Genomic DNA, 20,927 nt, shown 5'->3' with positions numbered 1-20,927 from the left:
GGCTTCACACAGAACTCGACGACCAAAACGATGAGTTTTGCCCGTCGAGTTCCTCGGACGTGTGTACGGGGCCTAAAAAGATGAGCAGGCGTTAGCAGAGTCAAGAGAACGACACAGAGGAATCACCACACCCACAGAAAGGCAACGAACCAAGAATAAAATCTACCCAGGAAACCACACATTCCTGGGTTCAGTGAGCTGGCGCTGGAGTAGTGTTTGCACAATAAATAACTTTGTGTATACATTTTCATGTTTGATGCACCAGAAATCCTGTTACTTGTGTTTATAACACTAGACATCTACATTTCTGCTTAGTGCATCTGGTTTCTGGAATCCAGCATATTTGTGTCCCTGGCTGCATAACAGTCATAGGATTTATTTTGATCATTTCTGCCTGGCATAGAGAAATGAATTAAATTATACACCGCTTTTGTCTCAATGCTTAGAAAAGGTTTAGAAAATGCATTGTTGTTGAATGTGTTCTGTGACAGTATCATAAGATTAAAAGGGGCTGTGCCTTAACCACTTCAATACAGGGCATTTTCACCCCCTTCCTCCTGCACAGGCCTATTTTTAGCTTTCGGCGCTGTCGCACTTTGAATGAGAATTGTGCGGTCATGCGACATTGTACCCCAAATCATTTTTTCCCCACAAATAGAGCTTTTCTTTGGTGGTATTTGATAACCTCTGCGTTTTTTATTTTTTGCGCTATAAACAAAAAAAGACAGACAATTTTGAAAAAAACACAATATTTATTACTATTTGCGATAATAAATATCCAATAAAAAAAAAAAAAAAAATCCTTTACTTTAGTTTTAGTTTAAGCGTATATTGATTGGATTGCGGAAAACTTATAGCGTCTACAAAATAGGGGATAGAATTGTGGCATTTTGATATTTTTTTTTACTAGTTATGGCGGCGATCTGCAATTTTTATCGGAAGTGCCACATTGCGGCAGGCATCGCGGCCGCCGGGCACACGCATTGGGTCTCCAGTGATGCGGCGCGCTCTCCACAATGCAGGAAATCCTAGGACGTCATATGATGGCCGCCCGGAGGGACAAAGGGTTCTTTGGCCGTCATATTACCATGGTGCGGTAGGGAAGTGGTTAAAGCAAGATCAGTGCCCAAGCTAAGAAACTGCAAGTTGGGCTTTATGTATACAACATGCTGCCCTGCATACACATTTGCAAGAGAAATTGGAGATAGCTTTAAGTTTCTTGAAATATGAGGGTCCTTTCAGCATTACCTTGACACTACCTTGCAGTGCAAATTCACTTTGCACTGCAAGTGCACTTGGAAGTCCAGTTGCTGTAGATCTGACGGGGACATGCAAGGAAAAAAAAAAAGTATTTTAGCTTGCACATGATTAGATGATAAAATCAGCAGAGCTTCCCCTCATTTCAGATCTTCCCCGGAAATCTACAGTGACTGCACTTCCAAGTGAACTATCAGTGCACGTTCAAGTGCACTTACAGTGCACTTGTAGTGCAAAGTGGATTTGCCTTTCGTAAATAACCCTCTCTGTACACAGTATTTACTTTATAAAAATTGTTCAAACTTATCCCAGGAGAGAGAAACAAAATGTTGTGGCTTGGTGATGTCCCTGCCCTAACCTCTGGCATTATGTTAACTATAGCTCTAGCTCAGCTATGGGCAGGGATGGACTGGCCATTGGGACTACAGGGAGTTTCCCGGTGGGCCGATGGCTCAGTGGGACGGCTTCAGTGACAGCGGACCGCTGCCCCCCTCTGCTCCTCTGTCTCTCCCTTCCCGCAGCTCTCACCTCCTCTTCCTCCCCACAGCACTCACCTGGGGGGAACAAAGAAGGAGGGGGGATGACAGAGGAGCATGGGGGAGGGGACAGACAGCTGACTCAACAGCTATGGCCTGGAAGTTTCTCACTTCTGCCTAATCTTGTCCCATAAGGGGGGGCACCAAACTGATTTTTTGCCCCGGGTACAATAATGTCTAGCTTCCTCACTGGTAATGCCTATAAGAGTACCAGTACCAGCCGTTCTACTCTAATAAAGTAGAACAGCTAGTGGCTAGTGAAGGGGGAGAGGGGGCTTGGTTGGCCGGGGGGGTGCGGGAGTTGTCCGGAGAGACCTGTCAAAGTGTGCCAGTCTGGATGAAGTCCAGGGCCAAATTGTTGTCCCAGTCCAGCCCTGGCTATGGGAAAAGATTGGGGCAAGCCTATATGCTGTCAGCTGTATCTTCACCAATACTAATATTCAGAAAACTGTGAAAAAATATGATTAAGATCAGCATGCAGTCAACCTCTACAGGTAATTTTAACCAATTTAATTTAAAATCATATGCATTCTGGTAAACTTCACATTCATGAGAGATATGCAGATACGTAGTACCTTAAAACTGGACACTTGATGGCAAGATGCTACAATACATTCTACAGGTAACACCACATTTGGTTGTTAAGTATTTGGTAAGGGATAAATTGTCATTGATTTTGGTTGACTTAGGCAATGCACAGTTCCAATAAAGTATAAAACAACAGTAATGGTGCAATAGCTGTAGTGACGTGGAGATAATATCAGTACTGCAGAATACAAAATGTTTGCCCTATTATTATTACCTTTAAAAAAAAAGTGTTTAGTTCAAATGTAACCTATTTTATTTGTATTGTGTCTATGCAGATTTAAGACAGAGGTAAACTATGATACCCTGGAAGTAAGAGATGGGAAATCATATTCGTCTCCATTGATTGGGGTGTATGATGGCACACAGGTCCCACAGTTCCTGATCAGCACCAGCAATTTCCTTTATCTTCTCTTCACCACTGACAAAAGCCACTCTGATGTCGGCTTTCAAATACGCTATGAAAGTAAGACCACTACTTTGCATGCCTTGTATGTGTTATATAAAAAAAGCTTGCATCTTAGCAAGGCACAGAATTTCTACAATTTCTGCTGAATTCAAGGCAGTATTATTGATTGAAGATGAAAAGAGCTGAGCAGCCTGTATTTGATTAAACATAATTACCCCCACCCTGTGCACAGAATGAATATGCAGGCAGGTCTTGCAGGAATTGTTCATTTGTGTATCTAAAAAGCTCAGCGGGCAGGGCAGGGCACCCCTCAAATATAGAGAAATTGGCGGCATTGTGTTGGCTGCGCTGCTGCAAAGTGTTTGGAGAACCTAAATCTATTAGAAGCCGTTCCGCACTCTGCAGTCTGATCATCTTTATTGATTTTCTTTTACCATAACAACTGGAGTAATGACTTCTGGACAGGATTATTGAATAAAAAGCTGCTTTTATTTCTTCTTAATTTGGATTCTTTCTCCCCTCTCTTGAATGAGAGCTGCCAAGGAACCTTTTCCCATAGTACTTTTTTCTTTCTCTCCACAGGAGCATTTCTTTCTCTCTTATTTTTCAAATAAAGTAGTGATAAATGTTTTACATGGCTATGTTTTTTTCCAAATCAGTTTTCTTTTACTTACCAGAAAGTTTAGAGCCATGCAGGTATATGTACAAAGGTAGAAATGCGTAATATTTATAGTGCTATGGTTGCCGCCAGGTTGCTGTTCATTTTGGCTGTGAGGGTGCCATTCGGAAATGTTATGCCTTTGTTCACTTTACTCTTACAGAATTTACAGGTAAAAATAGAGAGGATAAATAAAGGGAATGTGATATGCACTGCAGATTGCTGAGCGAATCTTAACATCATTTAAAAAAAAAACATTTGTCAGAAGAATTCTTAAGTTTTATTGGACTGGTAATAACTACTCTTTAATGGGGAAATATCACTTAATGTAACATTCCCCCAATTTATTCCCTAACAAAGGGTATATTTTCCCACATATTTAACCAAAGTCTTTACAGTTCACATGAATTTTGCAATGAAAATAATGGCCCAGATTCACATAGAACTGCGGCGGCGTAACGTATCGTAGATACGTTACACCGCTGCAAGTTTTCATCGCAAGTGCCTGATTCACCAAGCACTTGCATGAAAACTTACGCCGGCGGCGTAAGCCCGCGTAATTCAAAGGGGCGTGTGTCATTTAAATTAGGCGTGCTCCCGCGCCGGACCTACTGCGCATGCTCCGTTTTGAAATTCCCGTCGTGCTTTGCGCGAAGTGACATCATTTTTTCGAACGGCGACGTGCGTAGCGTACTTTCGTATTCCCGGACGTCTTACGCAAGAAAAAAAAATGTAAATTTTGACGCGGGAACGACGGCCATACTTTATACAGAATATACGTGGGCTGGGTAAAGTTAGGGCAGCTAAAACGACGACTAACTTTGCAACAGGAAACTAGACTAGCAGCGACATAGCCAATGTGAAAAACCATTGTGGATCGCCGTAACTACTAATTTGCATACCCGACGCTGGTTTACGACGCAAACTCCCCCCAGCGGCGGCCGAGGTATTGCATCCTAAAAACCGACAGTGTAATTCAATTACACCTGTCGGATCTTAGGGCTAACTATGCGTAACTGATTCTATGAATCAGTCGCATAGTTAGGAAGACCCTAAAACAGAGATACGATGGCGTATCAGGAGATACGCCGTCGTATCTCTTTTGTGAATCTGGGCCAAAATGATCAAGTATGGAGACCCTCTGACACCTACTACCTGTATGATTCTATGCTCATCCTCTTTTTACATAGCATCATGAATTGAAGAGCTGATTTTTTTTTTTGTATTGTTTTTTTTTGTCTTTTTAAAATATTAATATGAAAAAAATGGTTTTACTATTCCCCTCTACTGTTGCCAGTTTGGTATCCTAGGCATGTTGGTGTGTATCCTTTTGGCAAGGGAGCAGCAAGTGTGTGATTTTTTTCCATGCTGACACCAGTCCTACAGCATTGGGTTTACTTTTTAGAGAGGTTTTAAAAAAACTGAGTACTAGGCTAACTGGCTCTTTAGCAACCCTGACACCCAGGAAGGGTTCTTTAATTGCTGTTTGTTTGTTTTTTTGCAGCTTATCTTCACTTAAATGCAAATGGAGGATTGTATTGTTCTTTATTCCTTGTCCCCTGTATGGTTTTTGCTGCAGACAAACTCCAGTAACACCCACACTAGCTGATTGCACAGTAGCCCTTGGACATGCCTATTCAACATTGTTCACTCACCCCCACAAATATTTTACAGTATTACATACATGAACATATCATTTATAAAAATAGCAGTTAGCCCACCCACATTTTGATGCTAGAGCAATAGATCAGTGGTTCTCAACCTGGGGGTCGGGACCCCCTGGGGGTTAAATGATGATTTGCCAGGGGTCACCAAATCCTGGGCTGTTCCTAAACCCTGCACCACTCTCCCAGCCTTCTTGCGTCTGCCCAGCAGGGCTGTCTCTGGAGCCCATGGCCGCCCACTGGGCCTCTTCGCAGCTGCCTATTCAGTTCACGGCATGGCTGGGGGGCAGAGACTAGAGGTCCGCTGACTGGTGAGGATTGTGAGGTGGGAGGGGCTGGAGGAGACCCTATCTCCTGATTTTAGCCTAGGGGTCACTGCTACGAGATGCCACAAAGTCGGAGACACATTGGGTAACACTACCTGTGATTATAGTTGCCATTAAAAGTCCCCACTACGGTTCTCAGATGAGCAGATGACCTTGATCAAGAGCACCTAAGTTGGCTGATCAGAACTCCCCCCCAGCATTGCCACTCATGCCATTCCCCCTCCACCAAGGAGTAAGAGAAGGAATACAAATAGAGAATTCATGGAAGGGGGAGGAAGAAAGAAAAAGGGAGAGAGAGAATATGAGAAAAAAACAAGAAAGACGGCTAGAGAGAGGGATGGGGGGGGGGGGGGGAACAAGAAATTAGGATAGCGAGAGATAAAAGGGAAGGAAAGGAGAACAAAGAGAAAGAGTGATACATCCTAAAATCTACCATATGAGGTTTTAATACTGTACGAGTGGAGAGAACTCAGGGAGCGTTACATTTCCATGGGTTAGGGGAGCAAATTACTTGTCTTGCCTTGGGTGCTGACAACACACGCTACGAAAATAATTTTACTGTTAGGGGTCCCCCAAACTTGGGAAATTTTATCAAGGGGTCACGGCACTACAGGGTTGAGAACCACTGCTATAGATAGATAGGAGCTGTCATGTGACCCATACTTTGAAAACTATTTTCAGGTTCTTTGGCACTTAAATCCTGGCTGTGTTAGTAGCACATGAATATTGAGGAGGACCAGAAAAAATAAGCAGCAACGCATTACGTGAACGTGGGATATATTTTTATATTTCTAATATCACAAGAAATAAATCACTTTCTCTAGTAAGATGAAAGTTATGCATATATAATGGTTCTTCGTGCATTTATCCTGGTCACTCATTTGTTGTATAAGGATTTATCATACTTCAGCTTTATTTCTTTTAAGCTGAAAACAACTGACTGATTCTGATTTTGGTGTGTGTAAGAATTGAGTGGCCTTCACAGGCATCTGTCAAGTTGATGCATATCCTGTCTTTGGGGAAAATTTTCCTCCAGGCTAAGGTGAGGCTGGAGCAATCAGTTTTATTGGACAGGGAATATATGCATACATAACAGGCTGTGGAATTAATCTATTTGCGGTTCAGTGATACATATCACTCTTACATTAATAAACATACACGCATTCTTGTCTCGTTCTCACAGCGGTAAAACTGCAGTCAGACCACTGCCTCGATCCAGGAATCCCTGTTAATGGTCAACGACATGGCAATGATTTCTACGTGGGTGCCCTTGTGACTTTCAGCTGTGACCCAGGTTACACACTCAGTGATGACCAAGCATTGGAGTGTGAGCCAAATTTTCAGTGGAGCAGAGCTCTTCCGAGCTGTGAAGGTATGAACTGATATAAATCCTTTTTACAAAAAATATATACCGTACATTTTTGATAAATAATTACCTCCAGTGGATGATACAGTAAGTAAAATTACACTTTAAAATGTTTTAATTAGTCTTATGAAGTTCTGAAGCGAAGCTTGCTGATGATGCAGGCCATATGTTGGCCTGACTTCTGCTTCTGTCATTTATCTTTCCAGGAGAAAACGTTAGTAACAAACCCCTTCTCCTCCCTAGTTTATTAACAATGCTTACATTTAATCTGCATTAGATGAAACAGGGGTTTCTACTACTGAACTCATTCTGAAAATGCTAATTGTTGGGTTCTTTTGCTGACCTGTTGCAAAGCTTTCTAAGCCTCTAACCTGGAACAGGTTCACAGAAAGTTGGAGGAAAGTCAGGACTCCTTTTCTGCATATGTGTTCCAGGTTTCGTGATTCAAAGCATTGAATTCGCTTGACAGCCAGGCAGCCAGCAAATACAACAGGCTGTATCGGTAATGTCTGTCTTCATATGTCATTGGGCTTTTGTTCACTTCAGAATTGCTTCTCTTCCCATTCAAGTCTATGTGATTGCAAAATCATCTAAAGTAGGTCAAATGCTGGTCAGCTGCACCCTTATTGAATTCTGTATGATCTCAGAAACATTGCCAACCGATGCCAAAAGCACACTGCATTTGCATTTGCCCATTAAAACCCATCAAAACCCATCAAAACCTATGCGTAAAATGTTTATAGCCATATAATGTAGACATCTTTAGTAAAAGCACATCACTGATATTAATTGCAACAAAAATAGTGTGTTATAGTTGATCATTTAAAGCACAGCTAAACTGCCTTTGAGCCCCACAAGCCGAGTATTTAGTTAATTTTTATTATTCAAAGAAAACGCACCCATCCATTCACGCCTCATATTTTGTTGAGTAATCACTTTGAAAAACACCCTCTTAGCAGTCCTAGCTGTGGCCTTGTTTAGTAAGAGCAGTTGATTCATATAGCATTTACTTCCTGGAATCCAGCTCAGGAAAACAGGCAGTATGTTACGCTTAGCTCAGAAAGCCCCTCCTCACCATCCTACAGATAAAATGATAACAACAAATACTGTGAAACTATTGGAATGTATGACATCTAAGGATGAGCCTGAGGTTCAAGTCGAATATTCGCCTGTTCGCAGAATAGCAAAAATTTGGGGTGTTTGCGGCAAATTCGAAAGCCGTGGAAAAACCCTTTAAAAGTGAGAAATCAAAAGTGCTATTTTTAAAGGTTAATATGCAAGTTATTGTCATCAAAAGTGTTAAGGGACATGGGTCCTGCCCAGGGTACATGTATCAATGCAAAAAAAAGTTTTAAAAACTGACGTTTTTTCAGGAGCAGTGATTTTAATTATGCTTAAAGGGGTTGTAAAGGTTCATTTTTTTATTTTCTAAATAGGTTCCTTTAAGCTAGTGCATTGTTGGTTCACTTACCTTTTTCCTTTGATTTCCCTTCTAAATGTTTTTTTTCTTTGTCTGAATTTCTCACTTCCTGTTCCTCCTCAGTAAGCTTACCCCCATCATCCGAGTCGTTCTGGCTGGGGGTTAGTCTGCATGCTCGCCCTTCCCTTGGGACTACATCCCTGTGGGGAGATGCTGTGTTCACTTTAATGTTCCTTTAAATTTTGTACCTGTGGGGTGTCTATAGTGTTTAGAACAGTCCCTGCACAAAATGACATTTCTAAAGGAAAAAAGTAATTAAAACTACTCGCAGCTATAATGAATTGTCGGGTTCTGGCAATACAGATAAGTCATTGAAAATTAAGGGGAACCCCGAACCAAAATTGAAAAAAAATAATTGCGTGGGGGTCCCCCCAATTTCCAATACAGGCCCTTCAGGTTTGGTATGGATTTTAAGGGGAACCCCCAGGCCAAAATTAAAAAAAAATGGCGTGGGAGTACCCCCAAAATGTCATACCAGACCCGTATCCGAACACGCAACCTGGCAGGCAGCGGTAAAAGAGAGGGGACGGGAGAGTGCCCCCCTCCTGAACCGTGCCAGGCCACATACCTTCAACATAGGGAGGATGTCCCCTAGTTGATGGGGACAAGGGCCTCATCCCCACAACCCTTTCCCAGTGGTTGTGGGGGTCTGCGGGCAGGGGCTTATCAGAATCTGGAAGCCCCCTTCAACTAAGGGGACCCCCAGATCCCGCCCCCTATGTGAATTGGAAACAGGGTACGTTGTACCACTACCATTTCACCCAGAAAAGTGACAACAATTGTAAAAAACACACAGACACAGCTTGGGACAAGTCCTAAAAAAGAAAAAAAAATCCCAGAGAGGTAATCCTTCCACGACCCGATGATATGGAACATGCCGCCACGATCGATACCGTCCCCATGGGAGACGCCCGTCATGGAAGGGTTAAATTGCTGGAATTTTTTTTTATTAAAGGACTTGTCCCAAGCTGGGTCTGTGTGTTTTTTACCATTTTTGTCACTTTTTTGGGTGAAATGGCAGGCCGTTACCAATTCACATAGGTAAGCCCCCTGCCCGTAGACCCCCACAACTAACAGGCAAGGATTGTGGGGATGAAGCCCTTGTCCCCATCAACATGGGGACATCCTCCCCATGTTAAGGGCATGTGGCCTGGTACAGTTCGGGAGGGGGGGTGCTCTCTCGTTCCCCCTTTTTTCCTGCCTGCCAGGTTGCGTGCTCGGATAAAGGGTCTGTTATGGCTTTTTGGGGGACACCCACGCCATTTTTTTACTTTGGAGCGGGGTTCCTCTACGCCATTTTTTTTTATTTGGCTCAGGGTTCCACCTGAAAGGCCTGGAATGGAATTTGGGGGGACCCCCACGCATTTTTTTTTAAATTTTGGTTCGGGGTTCCCCTTAATATTCATTGCAGACCCAAAGGGCCTGGTAATGGACTGGGGGGGGGACCAATGCCATTTTTTTCAATTACTTTTATCTGTATTGCCGGGACGTGACAATTCATTATAGCCGCGAGTAGTTTTAAATGACTTTTTTTCCTTGAGAAATGTAATTTTGTGCAGGGACTGTTCTAAACACTGTAAACAATTGCCACTTTACATGCATACTATAGACACCCCCAGGCATGAAATTTAAAAGAATATTTCACTTTTATTGTTTCACTTTAAGCATTATTAAAATCACTGCTCCCGAAAAAAAAGTCTGTTTTTAAAACTTTTTTTGCATTGATACATGTCCCCTGGGGCAGGACCCAGGTCCCCAAACACTTTTTATGACAAAAACTTACATATTAACCTTTAAAATTAGCTCTTTTAATTTTTAATGTTTGTGTCCCATAGACTTTAACCCCTGTTTCATCTAATGCAGATTAAATGTAAGCATTGTTAATAAACTAGGGAGGAGGAGGGGTTTGTTACTAACGTATTCTCCTGGAAAGATAAATGACAGGAGCAGAAGTCAGGCCAACATATGGCCTGCATCATCAGCAAGTTTCACTTCAGAACTTCATAAGACTAATTAAAACATTTTGAAATGTAATTTTACTTACTGTATCATCCACTGGAGGCAATTATTTATCAAAAATGTATATATTTTTTGCCTGTTCGCATTTTCTGCTGCGAACTGAACCCGGGGGTTGTGCAGCTCATCCCTAATGACATCATTTACCTGGGCCTGAAAAAACAGACGGAACTGAATACATACAAGTAAATATGATATAACTTGCTATCCATTTACTGATGCTAGCAGCATAAGGATTACAAATAGGTAATGTCGATTGAGAAAGTTATGTTCTATATTAATTAATTTTGCTAAATTTGATAACTTTTGTTAACATCTGTAAATTTTAACCAGGTAGGTTCATGCCTAAATATGTCACTAACTATATATAACTACTGTATATACAGTATATTACACTTGTGATAATTGCCACTGTGGTTCCAAAATGATTGCTTACTAAAGTGACATCTTCATCTATAAAAGCCGACATCATGCTAATGGTGCTCACCAGTACTCAGATGACCACAGGACCTACACACCTGATTATAATACCTAGGAGAGCATTGTCAAACTGGAAGTAGGCTAAAAAAACAGAAAGTGACCTTTTAATACCCAACCACGACAGAGGTAGGCTTCCATCCCTAGAGATATGCGAAAGCAAAAAAAAAGGAGAAAGAATGCAGGACTTTAAATGAGGCTTCTCTGTTAATATGGATAGATATACTGTAACTATTTGATGATAACTAGGAAGGATTAATTAACCTAATCCCCGGTGGATAATCCCCACGGCCATAATATAATATCATTTGTTAATAGTTTAATAATTTGAAGAATTTGAGAAATAAGAAAAATATATAGTGCATCATATAAAAATACATAATGCATGGGGTTTATAAAGAAAACCATAATTAATGATAATAGCATATTAAATATTTAATCTTGAATAAACATGATTGGTACAAAAGGCGATGATACATATAATATACCAATAGATCAATTGTACATGATTGTTATAAAACATACAGGCAATACATAATATAAAGATAAAAATAAAATGCAAATATTAAGAAATCCATGATGGTCAGTAAACAATACATTGGCACCCTTAAGTATGAACTCTACGCGTTTCATGGTGTTAAAAACCATTCATCAGGAGAAGGATGCTATAGAATAAATGAATATAAAGGTAAGTAAATGGGCAAACATCTAATAAGATACGCTCTCCATCTAAGGGACAATAAGCACAGTCTAGCAATGGATACTTACCTATGGAGGTATCGCATAGGTGTAATTCTATGCCTCCTAGGATGGAGTGGAGATGGTTCGGAGATAATTCTCTCATCCAGGGTTGAGGCGGGAGACACCCTCTCGTTGGCTCCAGCTGCCCAGTCCCCCTAGGACTGGGTCGGAGACAATGAGACCCAACAGCCGGGAATAGAACCAGGTGTCTGCAACTCGACTTCAGGGTTGGAGGTATGTGTCCCTGGGATATGATAGTGCAACTATAAGTAGATAAAGTGAAGAACATAAGTAACATCCTAAGTAACAAAAAGTTGGAGAATGAAAATAAAAAATCAAGCTAGTCACACAAGTGAAAGGGGGGAAGGAAGAAAAGAAAAAGAAAAGGGAGCAAGGAAAGGGGGGAAGGGAAAGAGAAAAGGAAGGAAGAAAGGGTGAACGGAGAGTGGTTGAGTGGAAGATGTATAAGTGTATAGGCTCCTGTGGTACAACATTTTATCAGGTAATAGGTTTGTTTTCCCAACATTTAACATAAACCTTCAGGTGTTAAAGGGGTTGTAAAGGTAAAAAAAAAATTCCCTAAATAGCTTCCTTTACTTTAGTGCAGTCCTGCGTCACTTACCTCATCCTTCGATTTTGCTTTCTCTATCTGCAATGTAGAGAGTGTCCTGATTTTCCTGCTCGATCCCCCCCCCCCTTAAGAGGCTTTCTCCTCACCAGGGAGAAAGCCTTGCATTACTGTGTGTAGTTACAGACAGAAGAACAGGAAGTGAAGATTTCTCAGAAGAAAAAAGGACATTTAAAAGCAAAATGGAAGGATGAGGTAAGTGAACAAGGACTGCACTAAGGTAAGGGAAGCTATTTAGGATTTTTTTTTTTTTTATCTGTACAACCCCTTTAAAGTCAAAATATTCATTTGTTTTTAAGTATTGTTTTAGTGATATTTAAATGCAAGATGATATTTAAAAGCAATAGTTTATGGCATGCTTGCCTGGTTTTCAGTAGGGTTCCTGTTGTATTATAAGTTATCTTCTTATGTCATTCTTTCTGCAGCTCTCTGTGGAGGATACATCCATGGCTCAAGTGGAACCATCTTATCACCAGGGTTTCCTGACTTTTACCCCAATAACCTGAATTGCACATGGACTATAGAAACATCACATGGGAAAGGTAATAGTTGCTAGTTTCTAATCTTGGTCTAAAGTGCCCATTTGAATAAGTTGGGGAGGCCTCTATGTGACTAATGTTGTGTTGTATTGTACTGCTAAATCATAAATGTTCAAAGTTCCAGCTAACGTAACCATTATTACTAAGTTATCGCTAAGTTACTGGTTAACTTTGAGAGAATCAGCAGAAAACATGTTTTTTGTCTTCATGTAATAGCCATACAGTATGTGGATGATAGCAATGCAAAAATGAGAATACCTATTAAACATATATATATTTTTCAGAATACATACATAAAATACAGTATTATCTTGCAGGAGTTATTGAAACGCCAAGCAGGAAATGGCATTTTTAATGTGAATATGTGAGCATTATTCATTTGCTAAGGGTCCTAGAAGAAGTCCTGAGTGGAAAAAGATTTCTAGGTTGGGCTGTAGAAATAATTCAATATTAAAAATGACCCTTACCTCAGTATTCCCAATCCAGATATCTGTACTTTCCATGTGCCAATACCTAATGCTTCCTGCCTATTATTTTGTGCAGAGCCAGAATTCGTTGTTATCTTTCTGGATCTCTGTGAAAGTTCTTTCAACGAACAAGCCTGGGTATGGGTACATTGAAAATCTCTGAATCATGAGCATTTAGATTTGTGTAATTTACATAATTATGCCCTCCAACTTTGACACAAGGTTCTTTTCTTTGGTGATTTTTCATAGAATTTTTTATGCATTAAGCACATTATTTCAGTCTTATTCACAAATACTTAGGGAGGGTTAGGGAATCCAGAAGTGTAAAACAGCTGTTCTGGGTCACATGCTATAGAGCCATAATGGCAGTACACTGGGGTACTATGTCAACATAGTCTTCAGCAGAAGTAAATGAAGTCATGACTTTAGTATCTACAAGGCAAAGATGCTGCAGATATTTTACCAGAGACCTAACATGCTGGCTTCAGGTCATGTGACAGGAAGTTGGGGCGCTGCTTGTTATTCCAGCTGATTTTTAACATGTATATAAAAAGAGAAGAACTGGGTAATATCTGGAATTGCATATACACAGACATTGATACACTTACCATTGAATATCACTTTTTATGTGCTGCACTTTGTTATACACTATACACTTATGTAACATGTATACCTTTGAGTACCCCAACTCCTACTTTCAAACTCCCACTCCCACTTTAGTAAACCTAAGCTTGAGTTTGTTTTCTTATTGAAGATCATGGATCCCCCAAGTAAACAACAATAAGTATCATCTATGTCAATATGTCAGTAATACACATTATACATACTGTATTATTTCTTGGTCATTGTATTAAACAATTGTCTTTTTTTTAGGTGTGTTTTTTACATTTCACACTTTTCACCTGGAAAGTGGCCATGATTTTCTTCTCATCACAGAAAATGGTAGCTTTACTCAGGCACTAAAGCGTCTCACAGGATCTAGATTACCAGCTCCTATCAGTGCAGGGTTGTTTGGGAACTTTACAGCTCAACTCCGCTTCATTTCAGACTTTTCTATGTCTTATGAAGGATTTAATGTTACGTTCTCTGGTAAGATATCTTGTTTTTTTCGCAAGTATTGATAAACAAAATTGAACACTAATTAATCATTGTTGTTGATAAAGAAACATAGATTTAATGCCTATAGGATTTGGCTAAATTTCTGTTTTATGTAGCCGGGATTGGAAAGCCTGTTTATGAAGGTATTTAATCAACTGCATGTTTTGTCATGCTGCTTTTGAATTGATCACAAAGTTACTTTTGGCTTGTAAAAAACTGTACCAGCAATCAGTCTTGTTGACGTGTTAACATACAGTAGGTGTTTGTGATATTGTGCTTTTAGCAGGACAGCGTCGCACTGATACTCGGCGACAGGGTGCCGAGATCTCGCCGACATCTCACACTCACTGGAATAGTGACAGCACATCCCAGCAAGCGCGTCATAGAAGCGACGGGAGATCCGACTTGGATTCCTGCCAATTCTACACGTGTGCGGCGTTTGTTATGAATCCTGAGGAGGAAGTCCCCGCCGGATTTTAAATAAAAATCCGGCATGGGTCCCCCCCTCAGGAGCATACCGGGCCCTTAGGTCTGTTATGGGTTGTAAGGAGAGCCCCCTACGCCGAAAAAAACGGCGTAGGGGGTCCCCCTACAATCCATACCAGACCCGTATCCAAAGCACGCTACCCGGCCAGCCAGGAAGGGAGTGGGGACGAGCGAGCGCCCCCCCCCCCCCTCCTGAGCCATACCAGGCTGCATGCCCTCAACATGGGGGGGTTGGGTGCTCTGGGGCAGGGGGGCGCACTGCGGCCCCCCACCTCAGAGCACCCTGTCCCCATGTTGATGAGGACAGGGCCCCTTCCCGACAACCCTGGCCGTTGGTTGTCGGGGTATGCGGGCGGGAGGCTTATCGGAATCTGGGAGCCCCCTTTAATAAGGGGGCCCCCAGATACCGGCCCCCCCACCCTAAGTGAATGAGTATGGGGTACATCGTACCCCTACCCATTCACCTGCAAGAAAAGTGGTAAAAACACAAATAAACCACACAGGGTATTAAAATATTTTATTTTTCTGCTCCGGAGGCCGCCCCCTGTCTTCTTTATTAGCTCTTTTACCAGGGGGGGCTTCTTCTTTGACGTCTTCGGGTGGGTGGGGGCCGCCGTCTGGTTCTCTTCCACCGCCGGGGGGGGGTGGCTTTTAAAAAAGCCCCCACCCCCCCGGCGGGTTTCCTCCGGCGTCTTCGGCGGGGCTCTTCTTCTTCCGCTATCCCGACGGGTCTTCTCCGCTATCCGGGGGGTCTCGCCGCTCTCCGCTGTTGACTCGTCGCACCCCGGTTCTTCGTCTCGCAGTCCGGTCCCTTCTTCCGTGCTGTACGTCTTCTTCCGCGCTGTGACGTCATGTTCTTCACTTCTCTTCTTCTCCCGATGTTGACTCACCGGTCCTCCTCGCTGAAATGACGGATGCGCGCCTTGCATCGGACCTATATAGGCCTCACAGTCCCATCATGCTCTGTACCTACCCATGTGATACCTACCACGTGGTAGGTATCACATGGGTAGGTACAGAGCATGATGGGACTGTGAGGCCTATATAGGTCCGATGCAAGGCGCGCATCCGTCATTTCAGCGAGGAGGACCGGCGAGTCAACATCGGGAGAAGAAGAGAAGTGAAGAACATGACGTCACAGCGCGGAAGAAGATGTACAGCACGGAAGAAGGGACCGGACTGCGAGACGAAGAACCGGGGTGCGACGAGTCAACAGCGGAGAGCGGCGAGACCCCCCGGATAGCGGAGAAGACCCGTCGGGATAGCGGAAGAAGAAGAGCCCCGCCGAAGACGCCGGAGGAAACCCGCCGGGGGGGTGGGGGCTTTTTTAAAAGCCACCCCCCCCGGCGGTGGAAGAGAACCAGACGGCGGCCCCCACCCACCCGAAGACGTCAAAGAAGAAGCCCCCCCTGGTAAAAGAGCTAATAAAGAAGACAGGGGGCGGCCTCCGGAGCAGAAAAATAAAATATTTTAATACCCTGTGTGGTTTATTTGTGTTTTTACCACTTTTCTTGCAGGTGAATGGGTAGGGGTACGATGTACCCCATACTCATTCACTTAGGGTGGGGGGGCCGGTATCTGGGGGCCCCCTTATTAAAGGGGGCTCCCAGATTCCGATAAGCCTCCCGCCCGCATACCCCGACAACCAACGGCCAGGGTTGTCGGGAAGGGGCCCTGTCCTCATCAACATGGGGACAGGGTGCTCTGAGGTGGGGGGCCGCAGTGCGCCCCCCTGCCCCAGAGCACCCAACCCCCCCATGTTGAGGGCATGCAGCCTGGTACGGCTCAGGAGGGGGGGGGCGCTCGCTCGTCCCCACTCCCTTCCTGGCTGGCCGGGTAGCGTGCTTTGGATACGGGTCTGGTATGGATTGTAGGGGGACCCCCTACGCCGTTTTTTTCGGCGTAGGGGGGCTCTCCTTACAACCCATAACAGACCTAAGGGCCCGGTATGCTCCTGAGGGGGGGACCCATGCCGGATTTTTATTTAAAATCCGGCGGGGACTTCCCCCTCAGGATTCATAACAAACGCCGCACACGTGTAGAATTGGCGGGAATCCAAGTCGGATCTCCCGTCGCTTCTATGACGGCTCTGTCTCCATCGCGGCAAGCCAGCTCGGCGCTGGCTCCCGCGATGGGGCTCGTAGGTACTCAATCTCGCCGAGAAAGAGAGCGAGATTGACACAAAATCGGGTTCACCTACTGTAAATTGTCAAATCAATGTTATAGTCTGAGGAATCTTATACTGTATCACATATCTTTTATGGAATCTCTTCTCCCTCTGGCTTGCCATTGAAAACAGTAATATCAGTAATAAGACAGTAGATATTTCTTGTGAAATGTGGATGAAAGATTAGGTTAAAATCCATGATACATGTGTATAAATGATATAAATCTGTCTATATCATTTCATTTTAAGAAATTACATTTATTAAAAGTGTGTTGAGAAAGTAAAGCAGACTATAGTACTGTAGTACCACCTATGTGGCACCTATGTAAAATATGCAAAAAGGAAAGTTTTGATCATGCTTTACTGGCACAGAATGAAAACACAATCACATTAAAATGTATAACATCATTTTATATCATCTTATTTCAAATCCATATAAGGTCAACATGACCCTTAAATTAGTATAAGCTACCCTGCAGCATCGGCTTATCATGGCTGACATAACACACTGTCTGTTACCATACACAACATATGCCTAATTTTTTACAAATATAACACACCATTTGCATATGGCCCTGGTGATAATGGATCCCCTTAGGTCAACTGCAGTTGATACACTTAAATTATGTAATATATTGATTGCATTCACTACCTCATTATTAACCGGTTCCTGAACTGGCTCATGCAGATATACTTCGGCCACCATGCGCAATCGCGTGCACGAGCGCCAGCATGGGGATTTGTGTGTGTGAGTCTCCTCTCCTAGTCACTCCCATCCCCATACAGTTAGAACACACTGAGGTAACACACAGTTAACCCCTTGATTGCCCCCTAGTGTTAAGCCCTTCTCTTCCAGTGACATTTACACAGTACAGTATCAGTGCATTTTTATAGCACTGATCATTGTATAATTGTCAATGGTCCCAAATCTGTCCGTTTCAATGTCGAAGTACTGCTAAAAATTGCAGATCACCGCCATTACTAGTAAAATAAATAAATAATAAAAATGCTATAAAAATGCCATAAATATTTCCTATAGTTTGTATTGTAGATGCTATAACTTTTGTGCAAACCAATCAATATATGCTTATTGCGATTTTAACCAAAAATATGTAGAAGGTATATTGAATATATATTGACCTAAAATTATGAAGAAATTTGTATTTAAAAAAAAATGGGGGATATTTATTATAGCAAAAAATATTTTCAAATTTGTCGCTCTTTCTTTGTTTATAGCACAAAAAATGAAAACTGCAGAGGTGATCAATTACTACCAAAAGAAATCTCTATTTGTGGGGAAAAAAGGACACAAACTGAGTTTGGGTACAACATTGCACGACCACGCAATTGTCAGTTAAAGCGACGCAGTGCCAAATTGTAAAAAGTGCTCTGGTCAGGAAGGGAGTAAAATGTTCCAGGGCTGAAGTGGTTAACAGGTGTGGGTAGGAAACTAACAAAGAACAATTTGTTCCAAAAAAGAAAGAATACAGCATAGATACCCCAATAGGGTATCAATGAACGTTAACCTTTGCTATAAATCAGTCTTTAAATACACTACTTAATATTTCTACAACAGCGCAATCAATTTTGAAAATGTAGCAATGTTTTATAAACCTTTCACTGTGGTGTTTAATAAACCTTTCAAGTACTGTATTTAAACATTGATTTATAATGACGGTAAATTATGTGTGATATCCCATTGGAGTAATTATACAGTTTTATTTTTCTTTTGTAGAGTATACACTGAACTAAAGTGAACTGGCTATGTCCACCAAGGTGTTTAACCTAAAATTACTAGTAAACCTGCATGTACACATGTGTGCCTTTATATCAATTCCATTGCTCCAGGGGAGGACTCTAAATAAAAAATTCGAACTGACTACAAGATCTTGACTTCTATCAGAATCAAAATTAAGCCTAGCCTTCACCTAGAACTATGCCCTGTCACTTGCCATTCAGCAGGCTATTATCAGTCTGTTTTGGCCACAGAAGCCCTGTTATTTTGACAGTTTTGTGGATATGATTTGTTCACTTTAAGGGATCTTTGAATTGAATTGTACTGCACACTTTTGAAGAGCAGTGATCACATGGTGAACAGTAGTCTAATCAAGGTTAACTTATCTCAATGGTAACTGCATGCGTCACTACTTTTGTATGCATCTAAATTTGTGGCGGAACCTGAGCATTGCATGGGGAGCTTGTAATTGCTTTTTCAGTGTATACGATAAATGATTAGTACACAGCACATGTATATAAGGAAATATTGTATCTCCATACACATTTATCCATACTCTGAGGCTCAAACAGATAAGCAATGAATGATTGTGAAGAGTATTAGGTAAAATACAATGTGGCAATCAGTTGCATATAGTAAGCTATAATCTTAGTAATTAAACTATAAGAAATTGCACACAAAAAAAATCACTTATCTATATTATGCATTGTTAAGCACACTCTGTTTAATCCATTTCATACAGCATTGACGTTAGTGATTAATTTTGATCATGTCAGACAAAGTAAAAAATGCTTACCAGAAGCAGGATGTATCGATTCGTCATATCCACATCTATTGAATGAGATCCATTTAATTTGTTTTTGGAAGTTTATTAGCAAATAGGCTAAATTGTATTAAATAGTTCAATGGTCCATAGGTTCATTCAGAGAGTCTGTCAGAGACATGACTCATAAAAAAGGAATATATATTAGTACATACTTACCTCCACAGCTACCTGGTTATTGGGAGGTATATGATCTACAAGGAAGGTCCAATTGTTTTATTAAACTATTTTGATTTGTTGTTTCAAATTATTGGAAAAATTAAAAGCTTTTGCAATAGAAGAGGTCGAAACTTTAAGACATTACAACTCTACTCATTTAAAAATGAACTATTATTGATGATGTTCTCCTTGTTCCTAATTTGGGCACTTTGGCCTGGCTTCAAACAAAAGTCAAAAACATACATTGAGTTCATATGTTTATTCATTTGACAAATATTTTAAACGGAACTATACGAGATTTGAATATGTACAACAATTCAATCCAGTAGGTACTCATAGAAAAGTCATTACATTTTTTTTACATACTGCAGTTCTAGCATACATTACTACATCAGTCTTGATTTTAGCTAATGTAATCATTTGAAAAAACACACTCACATTGTAAAAAAAGAAAAGGGCTGCATGACAAATATTTCAGGGTTCTAATAATTTCCAGTGTGCTAATGTGCATCATTGGTCACTTTCAAATTGGGATAGGTCTTGGACCAGACTGTATTGTTTCCATTTATTGTAGCTTGCAGGGAAGTCTAGACCTATGGTGCCATGGCTAGGGTATCTGGATCATTAGACCCATAAAAGCAAATTACAGGTCTTTTAGCACATAAAGCCTTCTGCGTGTATGTATTTGATTAGTGCATTTAGCTGCTTGTCTTTGTCTTAAGCTATAAGTTAACCGGTTAAGCCCCGGACCAATATGCTGCTAAATGCCCAAAGGCGCTTTAACAGACAATTGCGCGGTCGTGCGACGTGGCTCCCAAACAAAATTGGCGTCCTTTTTTCCCACAAATAGAGCTTTCTTTTGGTGGTATTTTATCACCTCTGCGGTTTTTATTTTTTGCGCTATAAACAAAAATAAAGCGACAATTTTGAAAAAAATGCAATATTTTTTACTTTTTGCTGTAATAAATATCCCCCAAAAACAAATATAACATATTTTTTCCCTCAGTTTAGGCCGACACGTATTCTTCTACCTATTTTTGGTAAAAAAAATCGCAATAAGCGTTTATCGATTGGTTTGCGCAAAATTTATAGCGTTTACAAAATAGGGGATAGTTTTATTATTTATTTTTTTTACTACTAATGGCGGCGATCAGCGATTTTTTTCGTGACTGCGACATTATGGCGGACACTTCGGACAATTTTGACACATTTTTGAGACCATTGTCATTTTCACAGCAAAAAATGCATTTAAATTGCATTGTTTATTGTGAAAATGACAGTTGCAGTTTGGGAGTTAACCACAGGGGGCG

The 20,927-nt window shown here is 41.5% G+C and overlaps 1 protein-coding gene across 1 annotated transcript in view; it reads left to right on the top strand.

Moving 5' to 3' along the window:
- Positions 1–20,927, top strand: part of CSMD2 (CUB and Sushi multiple domains 2) — a 1,186,454-nt gene that overhangs the window by 915,444 nt on the left and 250,083 nt on the right. Inside the window, exons 17-20 of the mRNA XM_040337101.1 lie at positions 2,657–2,844; positions 6,619–6,807; positions 12,569–12,685; positions 14,023–14,238. Of these exons, the coding sequence (XP_040193035.1) occupies positions 2,657–2,844; positions 6,619–6,807; positions 12,569–12,685; positions 14,023–14,238 (710 nt within the window). The remainder of the gene's footprint in view (positions 1–2,656; positions 2,845–6,618; positions 6,808–12,568; positions 12,686–14,022; positions 14,239–20,927) is intronic.

The sequence above is a fragment of the Rana temporaria genome, chromosome 2 (assembly GCF_905171775.1).
Source record: "Rana temporaria chromosome 2, aRanTem1.1, whole genome shotgun sequence".
Taxonomy (NCBI): Eukaryota; Metazoa; Chordata; class Amphibia; order Anura; family Ranidae; genus Rana; species Rana temporaria.
The sequence above is the reverse complement of the archived record's forward strand: the minus strand, read 5'-3'. Positions and strand labels throughout refer to the sequence as shown.